The sequence below is a fragment of the Panthera tigris genome, chromosome A3, assembly GCF_018350195.1.
Source record: "Panthera tigris isolate Pti1 chromosome A3, P.tigris_Pti1_mat1.1, whole genome shotgun sequence".
Lineage (NCBI taxonomy): Eukaryota > Metazoa > Chordata > Mammalia > Carnivora > Felidae > Panthera > Panthera tigris.
In genome coordinates this window covers 13,842,971-13,866,875 of record NC_056662.1, presented here as the reverse complement: position 1 = coordinate 13,866,875, position 23,905 = coordinate 13,842,971, and the positions used below count along the sequence as shown (strand labels likewise).

The following is a 23,905-nucleotide window of genomic DNA, read 5'->3' as shown; positions in this document are numbered from 1 at the left end:
TCAAATTCTGAAAAATTCTGGCACATCTCTGGACCCCAAGGTTTCAAGTGAGACATTACGGATCTGTGTTTTCAACCACATACCAATCCTTGGTCTCATCATAGAGATGGGCACATGAGCAAAATATCCCGGGAACTCACTGATTCCTTCGGGACCTTTCTCAAAGCTTTATATGCACATTGTTCTCTGCTGAAAGCCTATTAGGACACCTTCGTGGGGGAGATTTTCTCTTCTTCTGAGTGCCGGCCCTCACAGGTCAGTGGCTTGCATGGCATTTCCCTGTCTCCAACATCACTTTCGATGACCTCAAGAAGTTCTTTCACTTGTCATTTCACCTGGTGACCCTTCCGCACCTGGCTTACAATGAATTAGCCTAGCCTAAGAAGTCAGTTCAAAGAGATCTATTTTTACAAATGGTCACTTCCTAAGTGGACATTTTCATGTTTTAACCGCTTTATTCCCTAGGCAACCACACAATTGTGGAGGCTTTCAGCACGCAAATCCTAAGACAACAAGGATCCCTTGTATAAAAATGTCCAAACTTACAGAGAGGCAGGAGACAATTATACATGGGGCCAAAGGAACTGATTAATCTCAGGTTTCACTAGGGGGTTAACTCAGGCTCCAGTATTGGCCGTTTGACTAGAAGTGAACGGATCACACAAAGCTGCGTGTATCCCCACCACAGAGCCAGCCTTGTGACTAAGTAAAGAAACGCCCTTCCCAACAAACACAATCAGCAGAGCGCCCTGGAGGGACTTCCAGAGAAGCTGCTTCCTGGCACCATTTTACAGCAGCCCGTATAACATTCTTAGCAAATAAGGAATGTGTCATCTCTGACCTCGGCTATTGTGCTCCCAGTAGTGTTTTTAGAAAGATCGTTGTAGATTTCTGTCATCGTTCCTTTTATTGCATCCATCATCTGAAAGATAAAAACAGAAACAATTCAGGTGATCGCTTCCCTGAGGCTTTTCTAGATGACATACATCTAAAACCTACCCAATACAAAGCAGTTGTTCTCAACAGGGGGCAGTTCTGTCCCTCACAGGACATTTGGTACTTGTGGTTGTCATGACTGATGGGGGGTGGGGGGGGGTGGGGGGTGGGAAGCAGACTATTGGCATCTGGTGGGTGCAGGCCAAGGATGAGCTATATACGCTATGTAGACAGAACAGCCCCCATAACAAAGAATTATCCAACCCAAAATGTCACTGGTGCCAAGGTCGAGAAACTCAGGTATAATCCAGGGTAGGAATACACAAAGCTAGTTTCTGTAGCCAGAGGCTAATCTGGAGAGGCTGAATTTGGGCCCCAGGCCTGTTTGCTTTGGCCAGCACTATGGGTTCAAGGGAGGAATTGTTTCCTTTTGTGACTGTTGTTTCTCAATTCCTTCCCCTTTAAAAAAAAAAAAAAAAGTCTTATTGAGATCTCATTCATCTACCAATGGACCCATTTACAGTGCACAAATCCATGGCCTTTAATAGATTCACAGTTGTACATCCATCCCCACAGTCCATTACCCCAAAGAGAACTCGGATACCCCTTAGCTTTCACCCCCCAAAGGTCCCCATCGCCCCCCCACCCCCGACAACCACTGATCTGCTTTCTACACGGATGGATGTGCTTCATCTAGATATTTTCTATCTATGGAGTCACACAACACATGGTCTTTGATGACCACCTTCTTCCACTTAGTGCAGAGGTTTCGAGATCTGTTTGGGTCACAGACTGGGTCAGTCCTTCGTTTTTATGGACGAATTAACCCAGCCCACTGTGTGGCGATAGCTGGTTCGGTATTTGAAGGACTTTGGTCAGGGCTCCCTCCCATTGCCTGTCCAGTGTGCCATCTTCCTTTTCTTTAACTCTCTGAGCCCTGAAGGCATCAGCAAGTTTGTGACACCAGCTCAGGTCCACGAGGCAGGCACCTAGTTCCCTGCTGACTGAATGTGTCTGCAGGATGATTTTTCTCCTGCCTACCACTTGCTGGCTGATTCCCCGCCCCTCCCCCAGTCACAGGACAAAGAGGAGAGGACAGGAGACCAAAGTAGGCCTCGGGGCCTGGCCTGGCTGCAGCAAAGTCTCCACTGTGTTTTGCAATTTGCTCCAATCCAACAAGAAGGCATGACAAAAACCACCCTCGTATCTGATGCCCGAGATCTCTTCCCACCATCACCCACTCTCTGAGCCTCAGTTCCCCCATGTAGAAAACAAGGGTAAAGACAGTGGGCCCGTGTAGGGTGTGCACAAAGATTAGGTGAAAAACCCATGTGGAGACAATGGTTCAGTATCTGCCACAAGGCAGGTATTCAGAAAGAAATACCTGTTCATCTTATTTTTACAGGGAAAAAAAAAAAATCCACATGTGCTGTAATTAATAAACTGCCAAACCCCAAAATAATAACCCCCAATTCACCCCAAAATGGGAGGAAAACGAATACAATCACCGTTGGGATTTCTACTCCTCACTTGTTTTGGGGGCCACACATGGACACGGCCAGGAAAAACACTTCGCGCTCCCCAGTCGTCCTGTATGGGCCTCCCCGCCCCGCTGCACCAACCATGTCAATTTAAAATCTTAAGGCTAAATTGCTTTACAAGAAAACTTTAGAAAGTGGATGAAATTCAATACATTCCTAATGCAATGGTTACATTCCATTTGAAAGAAATCATGGATCTGTGGACGGATTTTCACTCTTTCTTCCAAATATAGCAAAGGACTCAGCATTAATAAAAGAGCATCCTTCTGCCAACACACACAGATCTGGGTGTTCAACTCTGGGTCACCTCGGAGGCAGGAAAGTTCATCAGCTCCAAAAATATGTCACCGTGCTCATTTTCTTAACTGCGAAGAAAATGTCTATCACAAAGTTCATTCCTCGATTTTGTGGTAAGAGCAAAGGGGAAGCCCAAGAAATAAAGACAGCTGCAGGAGCTCAGAAAACCAGCTCAGTGCAAACCACTCACCAGGTCCACTCGGCAGGCCTCAGTTTCCTCATCTGTCAATTAGGCAAGTTGGACCCAATCAATGGAAGGTGCTGGTAAGGCTAAACTTCGCAGAACAAGAGACCGTTTAGGCACACCAGACACCTTTTGAAATCAGGAATGAAAAAGATCACTCCTTTTCCATTCCTCCGTAAACCTGCATACCACATGAGGAAAAAGTCTCGGTATGGTGCCACTATGCACCAAACACTTTCGTGACACTCTCTCCTTTTAACCAAAGGAAAACAAACTTGGGCTTCAAGCCTTGACAAGGCTTCAAGCCTTGACAAGGAATGGTTATCCGAGAATCGTAGACCCAATTTTAGTTTCACTCTTTCGGTCAATTTAAAGAAAACTATATTAAATTTAAATAAAAATATTAAATCAATATCTACCAGTAGGTGGACAGGGAAGACTAAAATCTTAAGAATGGCAATAGATCATCACCCCTTGAATCCTTCCTCTTCTGACACTCAGGGACTCTCTAACAATTTATGCATTTAATTCAAAAGGAGGACAAACATACTAAATTAGAGCCAAAGTTGGGGCGCCTGGGTGGTTCAGTCGGTTAAGCGTCCGACTTCGGCTCAGGTCATGATCTCACAGTTCATGGGTTCGAGCCCCGTGTCGGGCTCTGTGCTGACCGCTCAGAGCCTGGAGCCGGTTTCAGATTCTGTGTCTCCCTCTCTCTCTGACCCTCCCCCGTTCATGCTCTGTCTGTCTCAAAAATAAATAAATGTTTAAAAAAAAAAAAATTTAAATAAGAGACCAAGTTATCCCCAAGACTGGTACTGATTCTCTCCGTAGACAGGGGGGTTGGGGGGAGGGTCAGATAGGGTTGTTGAAAAAGGCACGTGCAAGAACAATCAGTTCATGGACACTGGACATCTGTGGTCAGTAGGCTTCCCAGGTATTCACAAACTGGCTCAAAGCCACTCTTTAAGATCCTGGCTGCTACTATTCAAATCCCAGCTCAACCATTCAGACTGTGTAACCCCACTGAGCCTCAGTTTTCTCATCTATAAAACAACGATGATACCAGTATCTACCTCATCAATTTATTATGAAAGCTAAGTAAATACCATATAAGCATAACACTTATAGCAGGTGTTGAGCCAGGGCAACACCATGCAAACACTATCTAGTACTTGGACCATCTTGCCTAGTGTGAAAGACAGATGGCTCTCAATGATCCAGGTGCTCTGGCATTTGTGACCCTGTGTAACCCCCTCCCTTCCAGTGTTTGTGAGCTGGCCTAGTGACCTTCTAACCAATGCAATATGACAAAGGTAACAGGCTGTCACTTCTGAGATCAGGTTACAGAAGACTGACTTCCATCCTGCTAACAGGTTTTTTTCTATCACTGGCTTTGAGGAAGCAAACTGCCAAGTATGAAGGCCCACATGGCACGAACTGATGACGGCCTCTGGCCAAGAGCCAGCCTGGACCTGAGACCCTCAGCCCAACGGCCGTTGAGGAAGTAAATCCTGCTCACAACCACCTAAGTCAACTTGGAAATGGGTCCTTTCCTGGTCGAGCCTTCGGATGAAACCTCAACCCTAGCAAACACCTTGAGAGGAATCTGCCAGAGGCCCTAAAGCAGAGGACCTAGTTGAGCCCTGCCCAGACTCCTGACCCCAGAAACTGTGAGGAGAAATGGGAACTGGTTTGAGTTGCTATGTTTTGTGCTCATTTGTTGGGTAATGATACCGGACACATCTCAATGGAAGGAATAGGAAGAAAATGACCAACAAAAACACACTGGTAGAAAATTATAAATGTCACTGGTCATCCAGAACTAAAGGAGAGTCCACCTTTAACACAATATAATAAAGCAAGTCTTGCGGCGCCTGGGTGGCTCAGTCGGTTGAGCGGCCGACTTCAGCTCAGGTCACGATCTCACGGTCTGTGAGTTCGAGCCCCGCGTCGGGCTCTGGGCTGATGGCTCAGAGCCTGGAGCCTGCTTCTGATTCTGTGTCTCCCTCTCTCTCCGCCCCTCCCCCATTCATGCTCTGTCTCTCTGTGTCAGAAATAAATAAACATTAAAAAGAAAATTAAAAAAAAAAAAAAAGCAAGTCTTTATCATGGCACTTCAAGAATTCTAGAAACAGCGATCCTCAGTAATGGTCACCCATGCTCTCTATAAACCTGAATAGTGTACTCATTAGTAACTAACTAATTATTTACTCCTTAGTGAAGAGTAAATTATTATTACTGCCTACTTAGTGATATACTAAACACTCTGCCTAGATTATTCCTCATTAACTACTATTAATAGCCCTTCACGGTAGTAAGCCCAACACAAAGAAGTTAGGCACCAGCATGCATTCATTTAACGGCCCTGCAGCAACACCTACTGTGAGCCAGGCACCGTTCTAGGCCCTGGAGGTAAGCAAAACAGACAAAATCCTGGCCTCATGGTTATTCCGCTATCGAGCGGTCTGTGGCTACGGACCCGCGTATCACTCCAGAGCAACCTCATGTGACCTTGAGAACAGCTCCTGGTTGTATTTGCCTGAATTCAACGAGCAAAGAAGCACCTGGCAAATGAAGAGGAAGAGTCTGCACTGAGCGAACACCCAGCAGTGAACTCAGGGGGTGGGTGAGTCGGGAGGGAATCCACCCCTCCCTAGTCCATCTTGGTGTGGGTATCATACCTTCCATACCTCCTGCCTAAGACTCGTGTCACTTCTTTCCACATGGCTTTTGAATCATAAACCAACTCCTTGGTCTGTTATCAACTGACGGAACAGGAACCCGCCCCAGCGCTTAAGCAAACCGCCTTCACGAGTGGCGTGAGTTCCTCAGGGTGATTCTGCCGCTGTGTCATTCTCCTGCTCTGTACTAACTTTAGAATCGAAGCGCTCAGAACAAGATGCAGCCCATTCTAGATTTCTCTGCTCAGAGCCAACTTTAGAGCCAAGTGGAAGAATCCGGGCTTGGAGATCTTCACTTCAAACAGGGTCTTCCCTCCAAAACACCCCGTAAAGCCTGCAAGGCCGTGATTCTCCAGGCTCCCATCCGGAAGCTGGTCCTCTGACACGCCCCCCCATCCCCCAGGTGCCATGGGCACTCACTTTGCTAGTGTACTTGGCAATGTCCGCAGCGACATCAGCGGAGGCAGTGGCGATGGGCAGGTCTGCGCCGACTGAGGACGCGAGGGTGCTCGTGGCCCCCGAGCTGGTGACCAGAGGCGACGACTGGGTGCTGGTCACCAGGGTGATGGTGGAGGTGGATGGGCTCTGTGTGATCTCCTTCTGCTGCACAGCTAGGAAAGGAAAGGGTCCTGGTCACCCCACCGCCACGGGAAGGGCCCGACCCAGCACGAAGCTGCACAGAGGGAGTGAAGTCCCCGGTGTGTGCCCCTTGAGCTTTTGTACTTTCAAATGACAAACATCCTCCCTTTGACCAGACTCTAACTAGGACCCTCTAAGCCATTTCTGGGACCAAGCCTCAGGCAAACACAAACAACTTTTCTAACAGCTCAAGGCCGCATCCCTAGGATGACCCCAGGCCCCATTAAAGTGCCTGCCTGAGAAAGTTCAAGGCTGCCATATAAATTTACTGTTTGTTACAGCAAACCCCCTGTGGCCCATCTCCCAGGGAGGGTAGGAGCCTAACTTTGGAAGCAGCAGTTAGCAGCCCCACGTGGGTTTCACATGGACCAACCCCCATTTCCCATTTTTTGTAAAATTCCACTTCCCTGACTCTATTGGAGGTCGTCACTCGGCCCCTTCCCTACCCCCGTCCGTTCTGCCTTTAAAATGCCTGGTCACCTCTGTACAAAGTAGGGTTGACTTCAGTTCAGGCTGGACTTTTTCTCCCTATCGTAACAGTACATACTGATTAAAACCCATCCTTACCACTTTAACTAGTATCCAGCTTTGTTCACCTTTGACACAAGACAACCTGGAAATTGAGAACCATACCATCAATGGGCCTCTCAACTCCAGCACCTAAATTCCCCTGGGGAAGCTCGTAATGCTGACGGGGTGCGAAGACAGAAAACACTGGAACTAGTCATCCCGACCTCGAATATCCTAGATTTAGTTCTGCCCCACTAGCTCTTTAAAATATCAAGAGCAGGGGCGCCTGGGTGGCTCAGTCGGTTAAGCGTCCGACCTCAGCTCAGGTCACGATCTCACGGTCTGTGAGTTCGAGCCCCGCGTCGGGCTCTGGGCTGATGGCTCAGAGCCTGGAGCCTGCTTCCAATTCTGTGTCTCCCTCTCTCTCTGCCCCTCCCCTGTTCATGCTCTATCTCTCTCTGTCTCAAAAATAAATAAACGTTAAAAAAATAAAAAAAATAAATAAATAAAATAAAATAAAATAAAATAGCAGGAGCAGAGGCGCCTGGGTGGCTCAACTGGTTAAGCGTCCAACTTCGGCTCAGATCACGATCTCGCGGTCCGTGGGTTCGAGCCCCGCGTCGGGCTCTGTGCTGACAGCTGGGAGCCAGGAGCCTCCTTCGGATTCTGTCTCCCTCGCTCTCTGCCCCTCCCCCACTCGGGCTCTCTCGCTCTCTCTCTCTCTCTCAAAAATGAATTAAATGTTAAAAAAATAAAATAAAAAATAAACAGCAAGAGCAATCTAGCTGCATTCCCACTGGACCTGTCCAATCTGTTACTCTTACCTCCAACCACCCCTGCCCGCCCCGTCTTCGAAGGGATTCTTTGGGGCTCTTCAAGACCTGGCCACCTTTCAACCCACACCCTGCTGCTACTCTTCACAGCTCTACTCGCGAGGCTGCGCTCAGTACGTGAGGGTTTCAACCAAAGACCCCGATCTCCAAGGATCTAGATGCGGGCTTCCCTAGGAAACATGATCTGCATCAGTGCTCAAAAAACGAGGCGACCTGGTACTCCTCTGCACGGCACCAGATGGAGCCTCCTGCATGGCTTGGCCGAGGCGGCGGGGGGAGGGGGTGTCGGGCAGCTTTGATTACCCAACTTCGGCAACTGCTTCTTGACTGATGCCGGCTCTTCTCCACGGGGCTAATCCCTAGTTCTCTGCTACCAGGGTCTCACACTGAAAGCACTCTTCCCAAGGTAACGCCAAGAGGCTGACGGATGTGCACGAGAAAACTTACGCAAAGATATTCATTGCAGCACTGCTCACAACAGAAAAAAAAAACTGGGAGCAATCTAGATGCCCATCCGTAGGGGAATACTTGATTTACATCAACTGTGGAATACTATGCAGCAGTCCAAAAGAATAACGAAGAGCTCTGTGCACTAACACGGATGAACCTCCAAAACATGCTGATGGGTTAAAAAAAAAAAAGAAAAAGAAAAAGAAAAAGAAAAAGAAAAAGAAAAAGAAAAAGAGGGGGGTAAAAAAAAAGCAAGTATGGTACCATTTTTATGTTTTAAAAAAAAGAAAAAAAAAGTCCTATTTTTTATGAAGATTCATATATATGTAAATATATATGCGTACATGCATAAAAAAGGGTTTTACAGTGAACAGTGGCCGCTGAGAAAGGGTGGAGGATGAAATGGAAGTTCAATCAAGACAACAGATCTGGGGGTAAATATTTTACCCTTTTCTAAGAAGCCTATACGCACGTATCGTTCAGAAACGAAAAATAAATAAATAGGAGTGAAAAAAACGAGCTGCGAGACAATTTTTAAAAATGATGCCAAATGGAACGCGTGAGGCCTTCAAGATGCAACGGCCGGGAAACAAAAAGGAACGGAAAAAACAAAACCATTCTCTCTCTCCTGTCGATGTGGCGAACAGGGAGCGGGCGCCACGAGAACAGAAGGGGGCGTGCGTGGTACCTTTCACAGCCTGTCTGGTCTGATATCTCGTCCCCTGGGAGCACTGTGGCTGCTGCTGGCTCTCCTGTTGGCTCTCCTGTTGGCGCTGTATCTTCTGCATGTGCCACTTTTGGGAAGACGTTTGAAACTTACTTGACGAGTTCCACACGACCCGCTGCACGGCCGGGGCAGTCTCCTTCGGTAAAAGCGGCCTCTGCTTTTTCACCGGGCTTCCCGTGGCGGCGGCGGCCGGGGCCGTGACGGTGGACGTGGTGCTGGTGGTGGCCGTGACACCAGCCGTGGGAGTTTGGGAGGAGGAGCGGGTGAGGAGCGGAGTTTCGGGTGGGGACTGGCCGCCCGCCGTAGTGGATGGTGGAGCTTTACCTACGACTAAAGCCAATGCGTGAAAACACAAACAACACACAAACAAAAGAACGGTGGATTGGACTCAGGCTCACGTGCAGGGCCTCTAGGCCAGCAGGCTCTGGGTAAGACAAACCGAGGCCAGCCAGGAATGCCCGACAAATTCAGCGTGGCGGGGACACGCCGACGGGAGGTGCCCATCTCACCGTACCCGCTTAGGCCACTTCTGCACGTCTGTCTCAGAGGGTCGGCCCCTTCTCGTGAGCACATGCCCACCTCTGAGACTCTCATCTGGGCCTCTGGGGGAAATGGGAACGAGACACAGCTCCTGCCCTCAAGTTGCCCAACGACCAGTGGATGAGCAGAGTCACCGCACGAGGCTCGTTTTACAGACAGAACCGGGTGAGCACTTTGTGAGAGAACCAACCAAAGTCAATCTGGAGATGAAGAGAATCCCTTTGGCTAGGGAACCTCTAAAGCATGCACCCCAAAGGATCGGATGGCTTCCCGTAGGTCAGAGCACTGAACAACACGAAGTCACCCAGAGAGAAAAGTATCCCTTAACCTCCGACTCCCTCCAGGACTAAGTCCCAGTAAGCTGCTAATGGCCTCGACACCTAACACTAAAGGTAACTCCAACCCGAAGCCAGAACCTTCCCAACACAATGGTATTTATCGTGAAGTTAGGAGACTTGCCTTCTTTGTTGTTGCTGTTGTTTTATTAAGTGTTTTGTTTTGTTTTTTTAATCGTGATGCCAGTACAGGTAACATACACAGCGTTAGGTTGGCTGCAGGTGCACAATATAGCGATTCAACAACTGTACACAGTGCTCAGTGCTCGTCAGGGTGAGTAGATGCCTTACGTGTGTGCTGGTCAAATCTACATCTAAGAGGAGTTTCATTTTTGTATTAAGAGTAAGTGGCTTTAAATAAAAATATAAAGTCAATGATTATACACAAGCAGGACTTGGGAAGGGCCAAAACAGTGAATGTGAATGAGAAGTTTGGAAAAAGCTGCTTCGTGGAGTCTGTCTTGGGGTGGGGGTGGGGGAGGGGAGGCCTGCAGGGAGGGGCAGGAGGTCCAACAGGCGGAAGTGAGAACTGGGAAGGTGACAGCATCAGCCAAGGCGTGTTTGGGAACAGGCAGCACTTGGGTCAGTGAGGGCAGGCAGTGAGGAGTGGCAGGAAGGCAGGTTAGAGCCGGAAGCACTGAGCAGCGTAGAAGGAGGGGCCACGTGGTGCTCATTTGTAAAAGGGTTGTCACTACAGAGACGCCAGCCACCAGGGAGGTGGGTTTGCCCCCCAGAGAGGATGCCTGGGGATCACACACAGAACACAGGCAATAAGTCACCACCCCGATCTTAGACAATGTGCCTCGACATGAACGCCTCTTCAGGAACCTGTCTGTCTTTTTAGATTTCTAGAACCTGGGAAAGACATGACCTTGACTGTTCTAGGGAGGCTTTTCAGTACACTGGGTTTTAGGAAGCCCATCTCCTAAAGGAGAGGGAGAGAAAAAACAAAAACAAAAACAAAAACCAAGCTGACTTTCCGGACCTGGAGGTGGGGGTCATCACGTCTGGCTGGCCCTCCGTCCTCCTGCTCCTCCGGAGACGAGAGCCTAGCCAAGTTCACAGGAAGAGCCAGAGGGGGAGCTCTGGGATGACCCTTCCCTGGGATGACATGATGTGGCAGATACTGGACACAGTCCCTGCACTCTCCAGGCGGAGAGGTGGCTTTGAACCCAGTTTCTCTATGAGCCCTGCACCGGGGCAGTACCCTGGTGGGGTTTCTCACCCACATGCCTCCCTTTGCTTCCGGGTGACCAGAAAAGCAATACCGTTGTTGTTGTCAAGCTAGCCTAGTCCCCCTTTCCTCAGACACAGGGCAACCACAAAAAGGTCCTTTTCTTTCTACCACTTTTCGGAAGCAAACAGCTGGCCTCACAGGTGGCTTGGCGGCCCCTCTGTTCCAAATGAAACACTGGAGTGTGCAATCTGAAAAGATGCTGGGCTCGAAGCACTCAGACACTCAACTATTTTGATTCCTAACAGATTCTAATGGTTTGGGGCGGGGGGAGAGGCCATAAGAAATTCCATTTGTCCTAGAAATTTGAAGCGTATAATCAAATGACCTATAGCCCAAAAAAGGGTGAGTCTCTTAAGGGCCAATACTCCAGAAGCTGTCCCTACTTATTAAGCTACTTCTTCTAGACTTTGGTCGCTGTCTAGTCCCTAAAAGGCAGGCTTTTAAAGAGAAGAATGGAAATTACTGATGTTTTACGGGAACCATAGCAAGGTCTCGAAGTAAGCTCTCTCTTTGCCTCTATCCTGACATCACCAGCCACAAAGCTGTTTTGCTGGCTACGTCTCCAGATTCTATACGTGAGCTTCATTCCCAGCTGAAGGGGAGCTGGAGGTCACCACGGCTCACTCCAAAATACCCTTCGGCTAAACACATCGTTGAAAGCATGCTCTACTGCAGAGTCTGGTACAAAGTTGATCCTTCAAGACCCAAACTACCATCGAGGGGCTCTAGATTTTAAGACTGGTAGGTCTTGGGGTGCCTGGGAGGCTCAGTCGGTTAAGCGTCCGACTTCGGTTCAGGTCATGATCTCACACTCCGTGGGTTCGAGACCCGCGTCGGGCTCTGGGCTGGCAGCTCAGAGCCCGGAGCCTGCTTCGGATTCTGTGTCTCCCTCTCTCTCTGCCCCTCCCCTGCTCATGCTCTGTCCCTCTCTGTCTCAGAAATAAAATAAAACATTAAAAAAATTTAAAAAAAAAAGACTGGTAGGTCTTTGTACCAACCCCCAGGATAATGCACGAACTGAATTAAGTTTCAGAATCATCTTCAGCTTAATTACAACCACTATATACTTGGGGCCTCTTGAAGGTATTTCCCTCAGACATCAGTGCAAGAACAGCTGTATTTCGCTTAATCGACTGGGATGTTTGTTTTTTTTTGGGGGGGGGGGAGGGGAATATGAGATCTTTTAAGGGGCTGTATTTCCCTTTTTGCCTTGACTGCTCTATTTCCCTTTTTGCTTTGACCGCTAGGAAGCTCACAGCCAAAATGAAAGCTCAACTTCGCTAACACTGAAGGCCGAAACAGTACATGGTTATGTGCATAAACCTTCCCGGACCTCTTACTATTCTACCTTCCTCTTTTACAGACTTCTGTATCTTCGTTTTGTTTCATGGTTAAATATTCTTGTCAATCTGTTACAGATCCTTTCTGGAAGAGGAAGAGGCATAAAACCAATCAATCAAAAGACAGGTTCCGGACATTAAGGAACAGTATACCTATCGCTCATAGGAGCACTGCCATCTTTGTACCCAAATATTCCCCCCAAACCACATGGAATATGGAAAAGATGCTACTCTCCTACTGTTTTCTGCCACATCTGCCTCAAACCCCAATCCACAACAAAGTCGGATTTTTTGGAGGCCACCCCCAAATCCACGGGGACTCAGGACGGTGTGCTGTTCTAGCCTCCCTGCCCCTTTCAATCACTTCTCTTTCTCCCTCCACCGCACCATTCAGACACGGTTCATCAGTGAACTGCAGAAATTCTCTCTCCCCAACAACTGAGGCTCCGTGGCACAGAAGAAAGATTCTCAAGGCCCACTCCCGACATGCTTTATGCAGCCAGCCTCCGAAATGCTCAGGGGGTGTAGAATCATCTCTGACTCAAGAGTTTGGTTGGGAAGTTAGCTCCTGTCAAAAGTTGGCCCAGGTCAGAAATTAAACCTGACTAGCCCTTCAGGTGCTCACAAAGTCCAGGTTTTATGGCTACGATTTCCAGTGTGTCCGTAGGCAATGTTTTTCCTGGGCCCTAAATTAATTCTTCTTTCCCCTTCTTGGGCACGTTGGAATCCCCTTACACCCACTTGCCAAACCAGCTTAAAAAAAACATGCTAACTGCCTTGTCCACGGGAAGGACACCCTTCACATCATTCACACACTCTTCCTGGAGGGCTTGTCAACTTGCCTGGGCTGCGCCAGGGGAGGGTGGCCACTGCGGGTTCGGTCTGTGACAGCGGCAATGGGGAGCACCCCTGAGACCAGGTGATGGTTCTCAGCCAGAGATTTGTGCCGCCCAGGGGGCAAATGGCAATATCAAGACATCTTTGACTGCCACCAGTAGGCAGAGGCTATTGGCACCCAGCGGGCAGAGGCCCGGGAGGCTGCCAAACATTCTCCAACACACAGGACAAAGAATTACATGGCACAAGATGCCAACAATGCCAGGGCTCAAAGACCCTGGACTCAGGTCGGATAAACACATATATGGTGGCACCTCGATTCAGGTGCCCACCATCCAGTGCCTTCTCCCTGTCTAGGGTCCCAAGAAGCACTCGGTATTCAGGTACCATCTCCCCAGATGGTCTCAGATTCCAGTAAGAAAATGCACCATGAGGTACCTGGGCAGCGTGAAGGGAAGAACAGGAGCTGAACTCATCAAGATCTCTGAATTAAACACTTCTAACAGGGGCGCCTGGGTGGCTCAGTTGGTCATACTTTGGCTCAGGTCATGATCTCACGGTTCATGAGTCCAAGCCCTGCGTCAGGCTCTGTGCTGACAGCTCAGACGCTGGAACCTGTTTCGGACTCTGTGTGTGTGTGTCTCTCTCTCTGCCCCTCCCCAACTCATGCTCTCTCTCTCTCTCTCTTTCTCTCTCTCTCTCTCTCTCAAAAATAAACATTAAAAAAAATTTTTAACAAAAAAATGAAAAATAAACACTTCTAACAATTCCAACCTTGTCAAATGTCTATATGTTGACAAACATTTTAGGGAAACAAGTAAGTGAGCATATTGGGAAAGTGGAGCTTGGGCAAAAAAATGACCCGACTGCTAGAAACACCTACCGTTTTTTATTTTTCTGAGCTCAAAATCAACCACATTGGGCGAAAGGCGGGCAGGCCTGGAGTCAGTCCTGGACCTGATTAGTGACTTAGCTAGGTGACCTCGAGCCAATCAAAGGTCTGCTCTGGTGCCCCCCTCTGTGATGTCGGAGAGCCACGTAACTTCTGGAAATACCAACACAAGGGGGTACTCTAAGCCAAATCAAGAAACCGAAACTGGTGGGGGTTCACTTACCATCCTGCTTGGGAGATGTTTCTTTGGGTTCCTTCTTATTTTTTCGACCCTCCCGCCCAGTATGGTCTTCTCCTAAATCTATGACAAGTTCACTTTCTGAATCGGAGTCCAGGCCCAAATGTACTGTTGGGGAATCCGTCTCATCTTTCCCCTTCAGTTTATCCTTTGCAGGGTGAGGGGAGGCTTTTGCTTTTTCGGAGAAGTCCTTCTCAGGCTGGGGGCTGGCCTTTTCCTTGACCGAGCCGGGATCTGCTTTCTCGCTGGCCGGTGATGTGCTTTTCAGCTCCTCCTTAGTCTCCACTGGGTTTGCCAGTTTGGGTTTTTTTTTGACAGCCGATGGCTCTTTGTCCACCCGACTACCCTCTTTGTCTTCTGCGCCTTCTGGCTCATTCTTGGACTTCTGTTCATCATCACTGATATACTCACTATCACTGCTATCGGACTTCTCTGAATCTTCCGAATCGCTGTGCTCCACAGCCGTGTAAACATCTTCTGAGATTTCATTTATGCCTAAATTCAAAGAGAAAACCCAGCATGTGGCGTAGTCACAAAAAGAAAAGAGCAGGACCCCAAACGCAAACATTTTCCACGCCAAATGCTGGAATAAAATGAAACATTTCCAATTGCATCCCCCTGGCCTGGTGGGGTTAGCAGCGAACGGCATCTAACAAATGCCAACTGGGGTTTGCAGAGGGTTTCGGTTACTGACACTCGAAGATGACAAGGGACCAGACAACATAAATTTTACATTTATCCGGAGCTGCGTCCTTGCGACACCGATAACTAACTGGGCCGTGGAGACTGGGGGGGGAGGGGGGGGTGGGGGACAAAGGAGATGAGCTGTTAAAATGGATCCACTTTACAGATTAGAAAACAGAGGCCCAGAGAAACCACTTACCCTAAGGCCCAAAGAAAACCAAGACAGAGGCAAGGCCGGAACCCTGGGCACTCCTGACGGACCACCAGCACTGTCGCCACCAGTTCCCAAAGCGTTCAAGTCCTCGTCGCTTTGAGTCCAGAGCTCAAAGAAGTAAACCAAAGCCTTGAGGCAGAGGTCGCCAGCTCACAGCCTACAAGCCGCATCTGCATCTGGCCGGCACACGTTTTACTCAGGGGGCCACGGTTTGGCCCAGCGGCTATTTTGTCGTTTGTTTGTTTCTCACTTAGAACGTGTTGCCCGACTCACAAACCAGGAACCTTCACACAGAAATCAAGGCAGCAGGCTTGTGTGGAAGAAAACGCAAGATCTGGCCGCTCTGGGTCACAGGCCTGCAAGGCAGCAGCCGGCTGGAGCCACGAAGCCACTGGCCCCTTCCGGCAGGTGAGGGCCATCTCCAGGTGACCGGGCTGCCCCACCCTCCCTCCAACGCCCGGTGCTGACGCTGAGTCACTGCCGCCTTGTCTATCCTGGTCCTTCACGGACGGCGGAGTCAAGACCAAAGTCACACGCTTCCACGTCTCTATCAAAATGCAAAATGACAGACCAGCGGGTGTTTCACAGACACAAACAAAAGTGGGCGAAAGCACGTTCCATTCAACCCACTGACGTGTCTTGCTCCCAGTAAGGAGCGTCGTCCGGCCACAGGTTAATGATACCGTATCTTAAAATTTTTGAAAAGAGGAAAACTCAAATCTGTACCGCCTTCGTTCTGGGGCAACGGTCACCGTGAGTGGGGTCACCATTGAGACCCAGACACAGAAAGGAAACTTGCAAACAGACAAAAGCCACGAGCAGCCCAGGGCACCAGATACCAGCAGACTCATCTCAGAAGTAGACCAGCCTCCGTCAGGGCTCCATCAAAAACAGGAGAAGCCAAAAGCCAAAATCTCAGATCTGGTCTTAACTTCTGGGTCCTAAGGCTTATGCTACCACAGCCAGATACGAGGTCAGATACGGTCATATACGAGGACCAGTGTGACCACAAATGTGATTAAGGAAAGCTTGCATACCGGAGCCCAAAAGACACGAATTCAACCCTGCTCTTGCGCCTTTATTCACCGGGTGACCCTGAACTAGGGACCTACCACTCTGAGCCTCAGTTTCTCCATCTGCAAAATGGGATTGAAAATGCTATCGACCTGTCAGGGCAATCTATGCACCGTGCGTGCTACAGTGCGAGGTATGCAGGAAACAGTCGGTAAACAGAAATATTAAAATTCTTATTAACGTTAATAATAAATTAAGGAGTCAGCCCAGCTGCATGGAAGGACCCAAGGCAGATACTTAAATGGCCTGCAAAATTACAACCATTCCTCCTCTGGCCCTTCTGGATGACTCCTAACCACAGCTTGGTCATTCTAAGGTCCAGAGCACCCACAGACACTCTCAACCTCACCCTAGCTCTCTCTCCTGAGGCCAGCCATCCCCTGCTTCTTCACAAACACCCTCCTGCTTTTTGTTTACTTAGTCCACAAACATTCCGGAGCACCTACTATGTACACAAGACCAAGTACCTTGGAGAACGTCAATGCTTATGAGACAACCTCCCTGCCCTCAAGGAGCTTCCAGTCTAGCTTCCGATGGAGAGGGACACCCCCACACAAAGTGACCACTGATGTTCCCCAGCAATAAAGTGCCACAGGAGGGGGCAGATAGGGAGGAAGGGCAGTCAGAGGAGACTTCCTGGAGGAGGGGATGCCTGAGCTCAGCCTTAGGGAAAGAATTCAGGTAGGCGGTGTGAAGGCAGGCAGCACGGGGAAGAGGAAGGCAGGCAACAGGTACAGAAGCAGGATGCGTGTGCCAGGTGGGGAGGGCCCGGTCTGCGGCAGAAGGGTTTGTGTCGGTTGTTTGTGGGTCGAACTGGACTTGACGGTGAGCCACTGACGTGTGCAGACGGCGAGCGTGGGGGCAAACTCAGGAAGACCTGCACCTCGAGGCTGCAGGCTACCACAACCAGAGAATAAACTGGGTGGATTTCAAAGAACCCTTGTGAACAAGTGACGAGCCGACCCGAGAGGCTCCGCCGTTGGGGGAACTGTATGGGAGTCGCACGCTCAATGCTGCCCTACAGCAGCCGGGATCCAGCGCTGGCTTCATCCGGGCGGCGACCCTACAAAGAGTTAACGGTGACGATGCGAGAGCAAACCAAAGGACGTACCTAACTGTGCTTTGCAGCTCTCTATGGTCTTGTCGAGATTTAGCTGGAATCTGCTGCGGATCTGCCGCTTGGGCGAGAGGAGGGGGACGGGCGCGGTCTGCTGCTGGACCGACTCGCTCAGCTCCTTGAGGTCCATCTCGGCCTTGCTCCGATCTGGAAGACAGGGTCACACCCTCATCAGACACGCGCTGGACGGAAGAACCCGCAACACTCCTCACTCAGCTTCCTTCTCGCACACACATGTTGGAGAGCACGGCGGGGAGAGAAACCCCAAAAACCTTGCCCCCACATCATCTGCTCGATGGTGGGCTGGTAATAGCCCGCCAACACACGTGTCTGCTGAACGGTCGCCTGGGTGGCTTTCAATATTTACAACGCACAACCCCAGCCAGACGGTTGTCTGTCGAACTCCGTGTGATTAGGGATCCTGAAAGCCAAAGGTTACAGTAATATGGTCAATCTCCGTGTCAACAGATAAAGTCACACTGCATCTGGCCAGAGTGTGCTTTTAACTCCAGGCCCAGACCCGAGAGGACTCGTAACCAACAGACACTGAGTGCTGCCTCCCTGCCCCCGTCCCCCCAGAGCACACATACACATAACTGGGGGTCCGGCTTCCTCATTTACCACGGAGACTTTGCTGCTCACTCCTGTCCACCTAGACTGGAGTTCAAGTCAGAAAAGTGGGGTAAATGTCAGACAGGCAAACCTTACAGCCAAGCTGCTGTGCTCCTTTGTGGCTCAGACACCCATCTGAAGACAGGTGAACAGATCGGCCCTGGATACTAAACCTCTGTCTTCTGGCTCAGATACGGCCCAAGTTCCTCACCCTAATCCCAGGCAAAGGTCTCTGATGGAGGACTCAAGGCCAAGGGTCTGGCCACCCTCCCCGCTTCCGCCGTGGGCTCCTTACATGACCAACTGGACCAGATTCCAAGGGTCTGTAAGCTTGCATTGCTGACATTCCTTTCGCCCCACCTCCTCCAGCGTCCCCCAAAACAGAAGAAAGGGACAAAATGAAGGCGGCTGCACAGGCCCAGGAAGCAAGGAGACTTCACAGGCAGGGATCAGTAGCTGCCACCTGCCTGCCACCCCTGGCATCCCCCTGCCTCTCCAACTGACCCTAGGCACAGAACGCAGAGCATATGCCCTGCCCTGGCCAATCCCAGAAAACCAACGTAACATCTATCAAGGACAAAGATGAGAGGCCACCTCCGAGCCCATTGCCACCACCTATGAGCTCACTCTCAGGCTTCCTCCACCCCCTGCTGTCCCCACCCCGACACATCTATGCCCACCAGGCTGTGAAAGAAGCCCGGTGTATACAGTCTGAGGGCTGGACCACAAGGGCTGCTCAAAACCTTCACTCACGCTCGTATCCATTTTCCAACATGACCCACACACCTTCCCCGTCACGCAGGAATGGGGCAGTCCCTCGACCCTGCACACCCAGAGATCCGTTCAAGTCAGCAGAGGTAGGCAGCCTCCCCTGAACCCCTCGCGACCCTCTCACAGCTCACGAGAGCAACAGACTGCTCTGACTTAATTTTACCACCGTAATGAGGTCACTACCAAGGGGAGATTAGGATTAGGAAGGGCCCTTTCCCCAAAACACACTCGGGGCAGCCCTCAGGAAAATGTCAGAAGTGAGTTGCTCAAAACAAGCAGATACTATCCTTGTCCTACGAGAAAAGGCTCTAAGGCTCTAAAAACATATCCACCTGTGAGCGTGTGCGTACATGTGTGTGAGCATCCGTGTGCATTTCTTTGTACGGGACTGGAGATGCGCACGGAGAAGATAGGGTGAAGGCACGGGGTATTTCGGAGCAAGGGAAGAATATTCCTGCAAATTTACTGGAGATGCACCTTACAAAGAGAACAGAGACTAATAATGACAACAATAAAACGGCAAGGGGGAAAAGGAGGACGACCAAGGAAACAGAGAAAGAAAAAAGATCCAATTCAAGAACAAGCACTATGAGAACGACTTAGGGATTTCAACGGGTAAGTGGTGAATGTGACCGGGAAGGGAAAGGATAGGAAGCCGGTCTCATAACTTCCACTCTCAGAAATGAAAAAGGATACTGGGTGCCTAAGGGAAAAGGCAGCTTTTCAAGTATGAAGTTGTAAAAGAAATTAACTCACAAAAATACTTTCCATCAGTGTCCTCAATGAACACTCGACACAGCAGTTACCAAAAAAAAAAAAAAACAAACAAAAAACAAAAAACAAAAACAAAAAAACAGAAACAAAAAACACCATCTACTACACCAGGAGTCAGCAAACTTTTGCTGTCAGAGAGCAAATTGGGCTCTGCAGGCCATACAGCCTCTGCTACCAAAGTCACCATAAACAATATGTGCACAAATTGATGACACTGTGTTCTAATAACACTTTATTTACAAAAACAAGTAGGGGGCCAGATTTGGTCCAAGGCCTGAACGTTTGCCATTTCCATCTGTAGGGCACTAACTGATAATCTTGGCTGCAAACTGAAATCAACAGAGTTTAAACAAAAAAATCCTAACGTCTCGGTCCCCCTCCCCGAAAATGTGAATTAACTAGCCTGGGGGAAGGCCTGGACACTGGCCGTTTAAAAATAACCCAGAGAGGGGCACCTGGATGGTTCACTCCACTAAGCGTCTGATTTCAGCCCAGGTCATGATCTCGGGCAGATCGTGGGGTCCGAGCCCCATATCCGGCTGGTTGCTGTCAGCACAGAGCTCACTTCTGATCCTCTGTCCCCCTTTCTCTCTGCACCTCCCCTGCTCATGAGCTCTTTCTTTTAAAAATAAATAAACATTACAAAAAAAAGAAAAAAAAATACCCCAGATGGGGCGCCTTGGCTGGCTCAGTCAGTAGAGCATGTAGCTCTTGATCTCAGGGTCATGAGTTCAAGCCCCACATTGGGCATAGAGCCTACTTAAAAAAATATTAAGATTTTATTGTTTTGGTTTTTTTGTTTGTTTTAAATATTAAGATTTTTTAAATGGGGGGGAGCACCTGGGTGGCTCAGTCGGTTAAGCATCCAACTTTGGCTCAGGTCATGATCTCACAGTTCATGGGTTCAAGCCCCACCCCACGCTGGGCTCAGTGCTGATGGCTAGGAGCCTGCTTTGGACTCTGTGCCTCTCTCTCTGCCCCTCCTCTACTCGTGCTCCGTCTCTCAAAAATAAACATTAAACAAAAATTTTTTTGTAATTAAAAAAAAAAGATGATTCTAACTGGCCGCTAATACTGAGAACTTCTTTTTAATATTCATTTATTTTGAGAGAGAGAGAGAGAGAGAACGCAAGACCATGTAAGAGGGGCAGAGAGAGAATCTCCAAGTAGGCTCCACGCTGATAAGAGGGAGCCTGACACATGGGATCTGAGCCAAAATCAAGAATCCGACCCTCAACCGACTGAGCCACCAGGCGCCCCAGACCAATCTTCTCTGTGAGTAAAGAAAATTCCTCCTGATTTGCCTTAACCTTTGTGTTAACAGTATCACTTTTCTAAACCTTAGGATTCATAGAGACCTACAAACTCATCAGAATAATCGTGTGTGTGTGGCTGTGTCTACAGTAAATGCAATCTCTTAACTTTAGCCTTTAAAAGACTGGACTCGGAAATTCTCATAATTAAGAGGAATGAAGAAACAGTACAGCACGTTATTTTACAGTTCAGGTTTCTCCAGTCAATAAGCTGAGGTAATGTGGCTCCTAACGAGAAACCACCCGAAGCCGGGGTGGGGGGGGTGGGTCCTGGGATCAGACCTTCAGGAGTTGAGCCACATCCAATTCTTGTTCTCGAATTTTCAACCGCATTTTGACTTTCTTCTCCTCCACAGGGAGAAGACGAGAGCTTCTCTTTCTCATTTAGCGGATAGTCGCTTATCAGGATTTCTTCCACCCCTGCCCTTCTATATCGGGAATATCTTCAGAATCCACCTTTGCTGCCAACATTTTGAACTTTCCGGCTGATACGAAGACAGCTTCGGCTATAAATGGAAACCAGGAAGAAGAAACACCAACGCTGGAGAAAGGCACGATCTTACATTTCTGGAGGAAGCATAAATCAGAACCACCTCTTTGCAGGGCAATTTGGCAACATCTCTCAAAATGTCAACTGCACATGGCCTCTGACCCAAGATTCTGCGTCTAGGAATTCATCCTATGGCTATACTCCCACATGGGTAAAAGGGTCTTCATTTCAGCTGTTTGCAACAGCAAAACAACCTAGAGTCGATAAATAAGGTGCCTGGGTAAATAAATTAACAGTTCACCTTGAAATAGAATAAAATACAACCGCTAAAAAACAACTAGAGATCGTTATGTGCTGATATGGAAAAGCCAGCCTGTTTAATGACAAAGAAGGTGACAACCAGTAAAAGATATCCGCATTGGTGTGGGGAGAAAAGACGGAAAGGGAACACAGATACGAATATATGTGTTCTTGGGGGTTCTCAATGTTGGCGCTAGTGATATTTGGGGCTGGATAAGCCTTTGTTGTGAGGGGTGGAGGTGGGGCGCTGGGGGCTGTCCTGCACCTTGTAGGACGTTTAGTACATCCCTGGCCTCCATTGCCAGTAGCACCCACATCCCCGCTGTGACAATAAAAATGTTTCTAGGGGCGTCTGGCTGGCTCAGCTGGTGGAGCGTGGGACTCTTGATCTCAGGGTCGTGGGTTCGAGCCCCACATTGGGCATAGAGATTACTTAAAGATAAAAGCTTAAAAAAAGAAAAAGTCTCCAGGGGTCCCTGGGTGGTTCAGTTGGTTAAGCGTCCAACTCTTGAGTTTCAAGTCAGATCATGATCTCATTGTTTGCAAGCTCGAGCCCCGCATCCAGCTCTGTGCTGACAGTGCAGAGCCTGCTTGGGATTCTCTCTCCCTCTCTCTCTGCCCCTCCCCAGTTCCCGCACGCTCACCCTCAAAATAAGTAAATGTAAAAACAAAAACAAAAAAAATGTGTCTCCAGGCAGTGCCACATGTCCCCTTGGGGAACAGAAATCACCCAGGTTGAAAATCCCTGGTATATAACGTAGAAGAACTCCCCAAGAAGACTAAAATGAGGTAACCGTGGTCACCTGTCAGAAGGGACAGACAGGTGGTTACAGACAGGTTGGCTTTTCATTGAACATCCTTTGGTCTTTTGAGATTTCTCACCATGTGCATGCACTACTTATAACCACAAAATTAACTCTGTACAAGCAAAGCACAGTTTCATTTTCAATGAAAAAGAACTCGATTTTCTCTGTTCAAAAGCTGGAATTCCAGGAGCCACAAAATGGCGGCTCCTTCAAGGGAGCTCCTTCTGGGCTCCATCCAGACCAGAGACCCTGGCAAAAGTTCTCTCATCCATCAAAAGCCAAGAAGAGACATTCTTCATCTCATCCACTGTTTTAGAAAGAAAAAAAAAAAATGGCCACATGAGGGAAGCCTCAGCCCCCAGCTCTGTATCCAAACTCTCAAAGGATGCCTGACTTCAAGGTATCATTTGACACAGAGAAAGAAAGGAGGCCTCCCATCAGCGACAGCGGAGGAATAAACAAGCAGAAACGCTCCGGGTCTGACAAGTTCCCATTGCTCTGTCAGCGTCTCTGACAGAGCATCCAGGCACATTTGTGTCACAAACAGGACTGCTGAACTGCTGTGTTTGTTCAGCCCAGAGCAAACACCCTGTGCGACAAGAGGAGACGGGATTCCCAGAGAAGCAAACAGGAGTCTAGAAGAAGAAAAGAATCAGGCCTTCCTTCCTCCTCTCATGCTTATTTATGACTTATTTCTCATACGGTCAAAGAAAGGGACTGTAACAATCCACCAGGCTTCAGCTCCTTGCTTTACAGCAGAGAGAAGGCCCGAGACAGCAAACGAGACAGCAAACGAGGGGCCTGTGCATTAGCAAGTCAGGTGAGAAGTCTCTGAGGGAAGCCTTCCCCTCTGGCATGCACCAAAATTAATTTGAATAGTTAAGTATCCAACTGATGACCGATGGCTGGTTTTTGTACTTTGGGTTGGATTTATGTGTTTTGGCCAACTAGAGTTATTTTTATTTTTATCATTATTTTACATTTTTTAACACTTATTTATATTTGAAAGAGAGAGAGACAGAGAGAGAGAGAGAGAGAGAGAGAGAGAGAGAGACAGAGCCTGAGCAGGGGAGAGGCAGAGAGGGAGGGAGACACAGAATCTGAAGCAGGCTCCAGGCTCTGAGCTGTCAGCACAGAGCCTGACGCAGGACTCGAACCCATGAACTGCAATATCATGACCTGAGCTGAAGTCGGACACTTAACCAACTGAGCCACCCAGGCACCCCAGAGTTTTTATTTTTAATGCAATTGATTGGCAACTTCCAAAAACGAGGAGAGTTCATATACAAAAGTGGATTTGCATTTTTCTTGGAACTTGAGAGTCTGACAACCCAGGTTCAACTTGTGGGAGCTGCATCCGTCAGAAAGGCACTCTGTCCTCCACGGCGCTGCCCATTCGAAATCTTCACCTTACCCCCTCGCCCCTACAGCTAGGCCAATTTATCAAACAGCGTGACAAGCGCAGTGTCGAGGGTCCCTCCAACATCAAAACACGGCTCTGTCTTGCAGCGCGTCCGCTCACATATTTTGGCT

At 48.9% G+C, this 23,905-nt stretch overlaps 1 protein-coding gene across 17 annotated transcripts in view; it reads right to left on the bottom strand.

Moving 5' to 3' along the window:
• Positions 1–23,905, bottom strand: part of ZMYND8 (zinc finger MYND-type containing 8) — a 135,328-nt gene that overhangs the window by 16,776 nt on the left and 94,647 nt on the right. For 12 of the 17 annotated variants that reach the window (XM_042980237.1, XM_042980228.1, XM_042980229.1 and 9 more), the window contains 5 exons: positions 17,301–17,453; positions 14,203–14,712; positions 8,760–9,128; positions 6,060–6,250; positions 842–922 (listed from right to left, as the gene is read on the bottom strand). In XM_042980237.1, coding sequence (XP_042836171.1) covers positions 842–922; positions 6,060–6,250; positions 8,760–9,128; positions 14,203–14,712; positions 17,301–17,453 — 1,304 coding nt within the window. The remainder of the gene's footprint in view (positions 1–841; positions 923–6,059; positions 6,251–8,759; positions 9,129–14,202; positions 14,713–17,300; positions 17,454–23,905) is intronic. The other 5 variants (XM_042980239.1, XM_042980240.1, XM_042980241.1 and 2 more) reach the window with 1 other exon arrangement.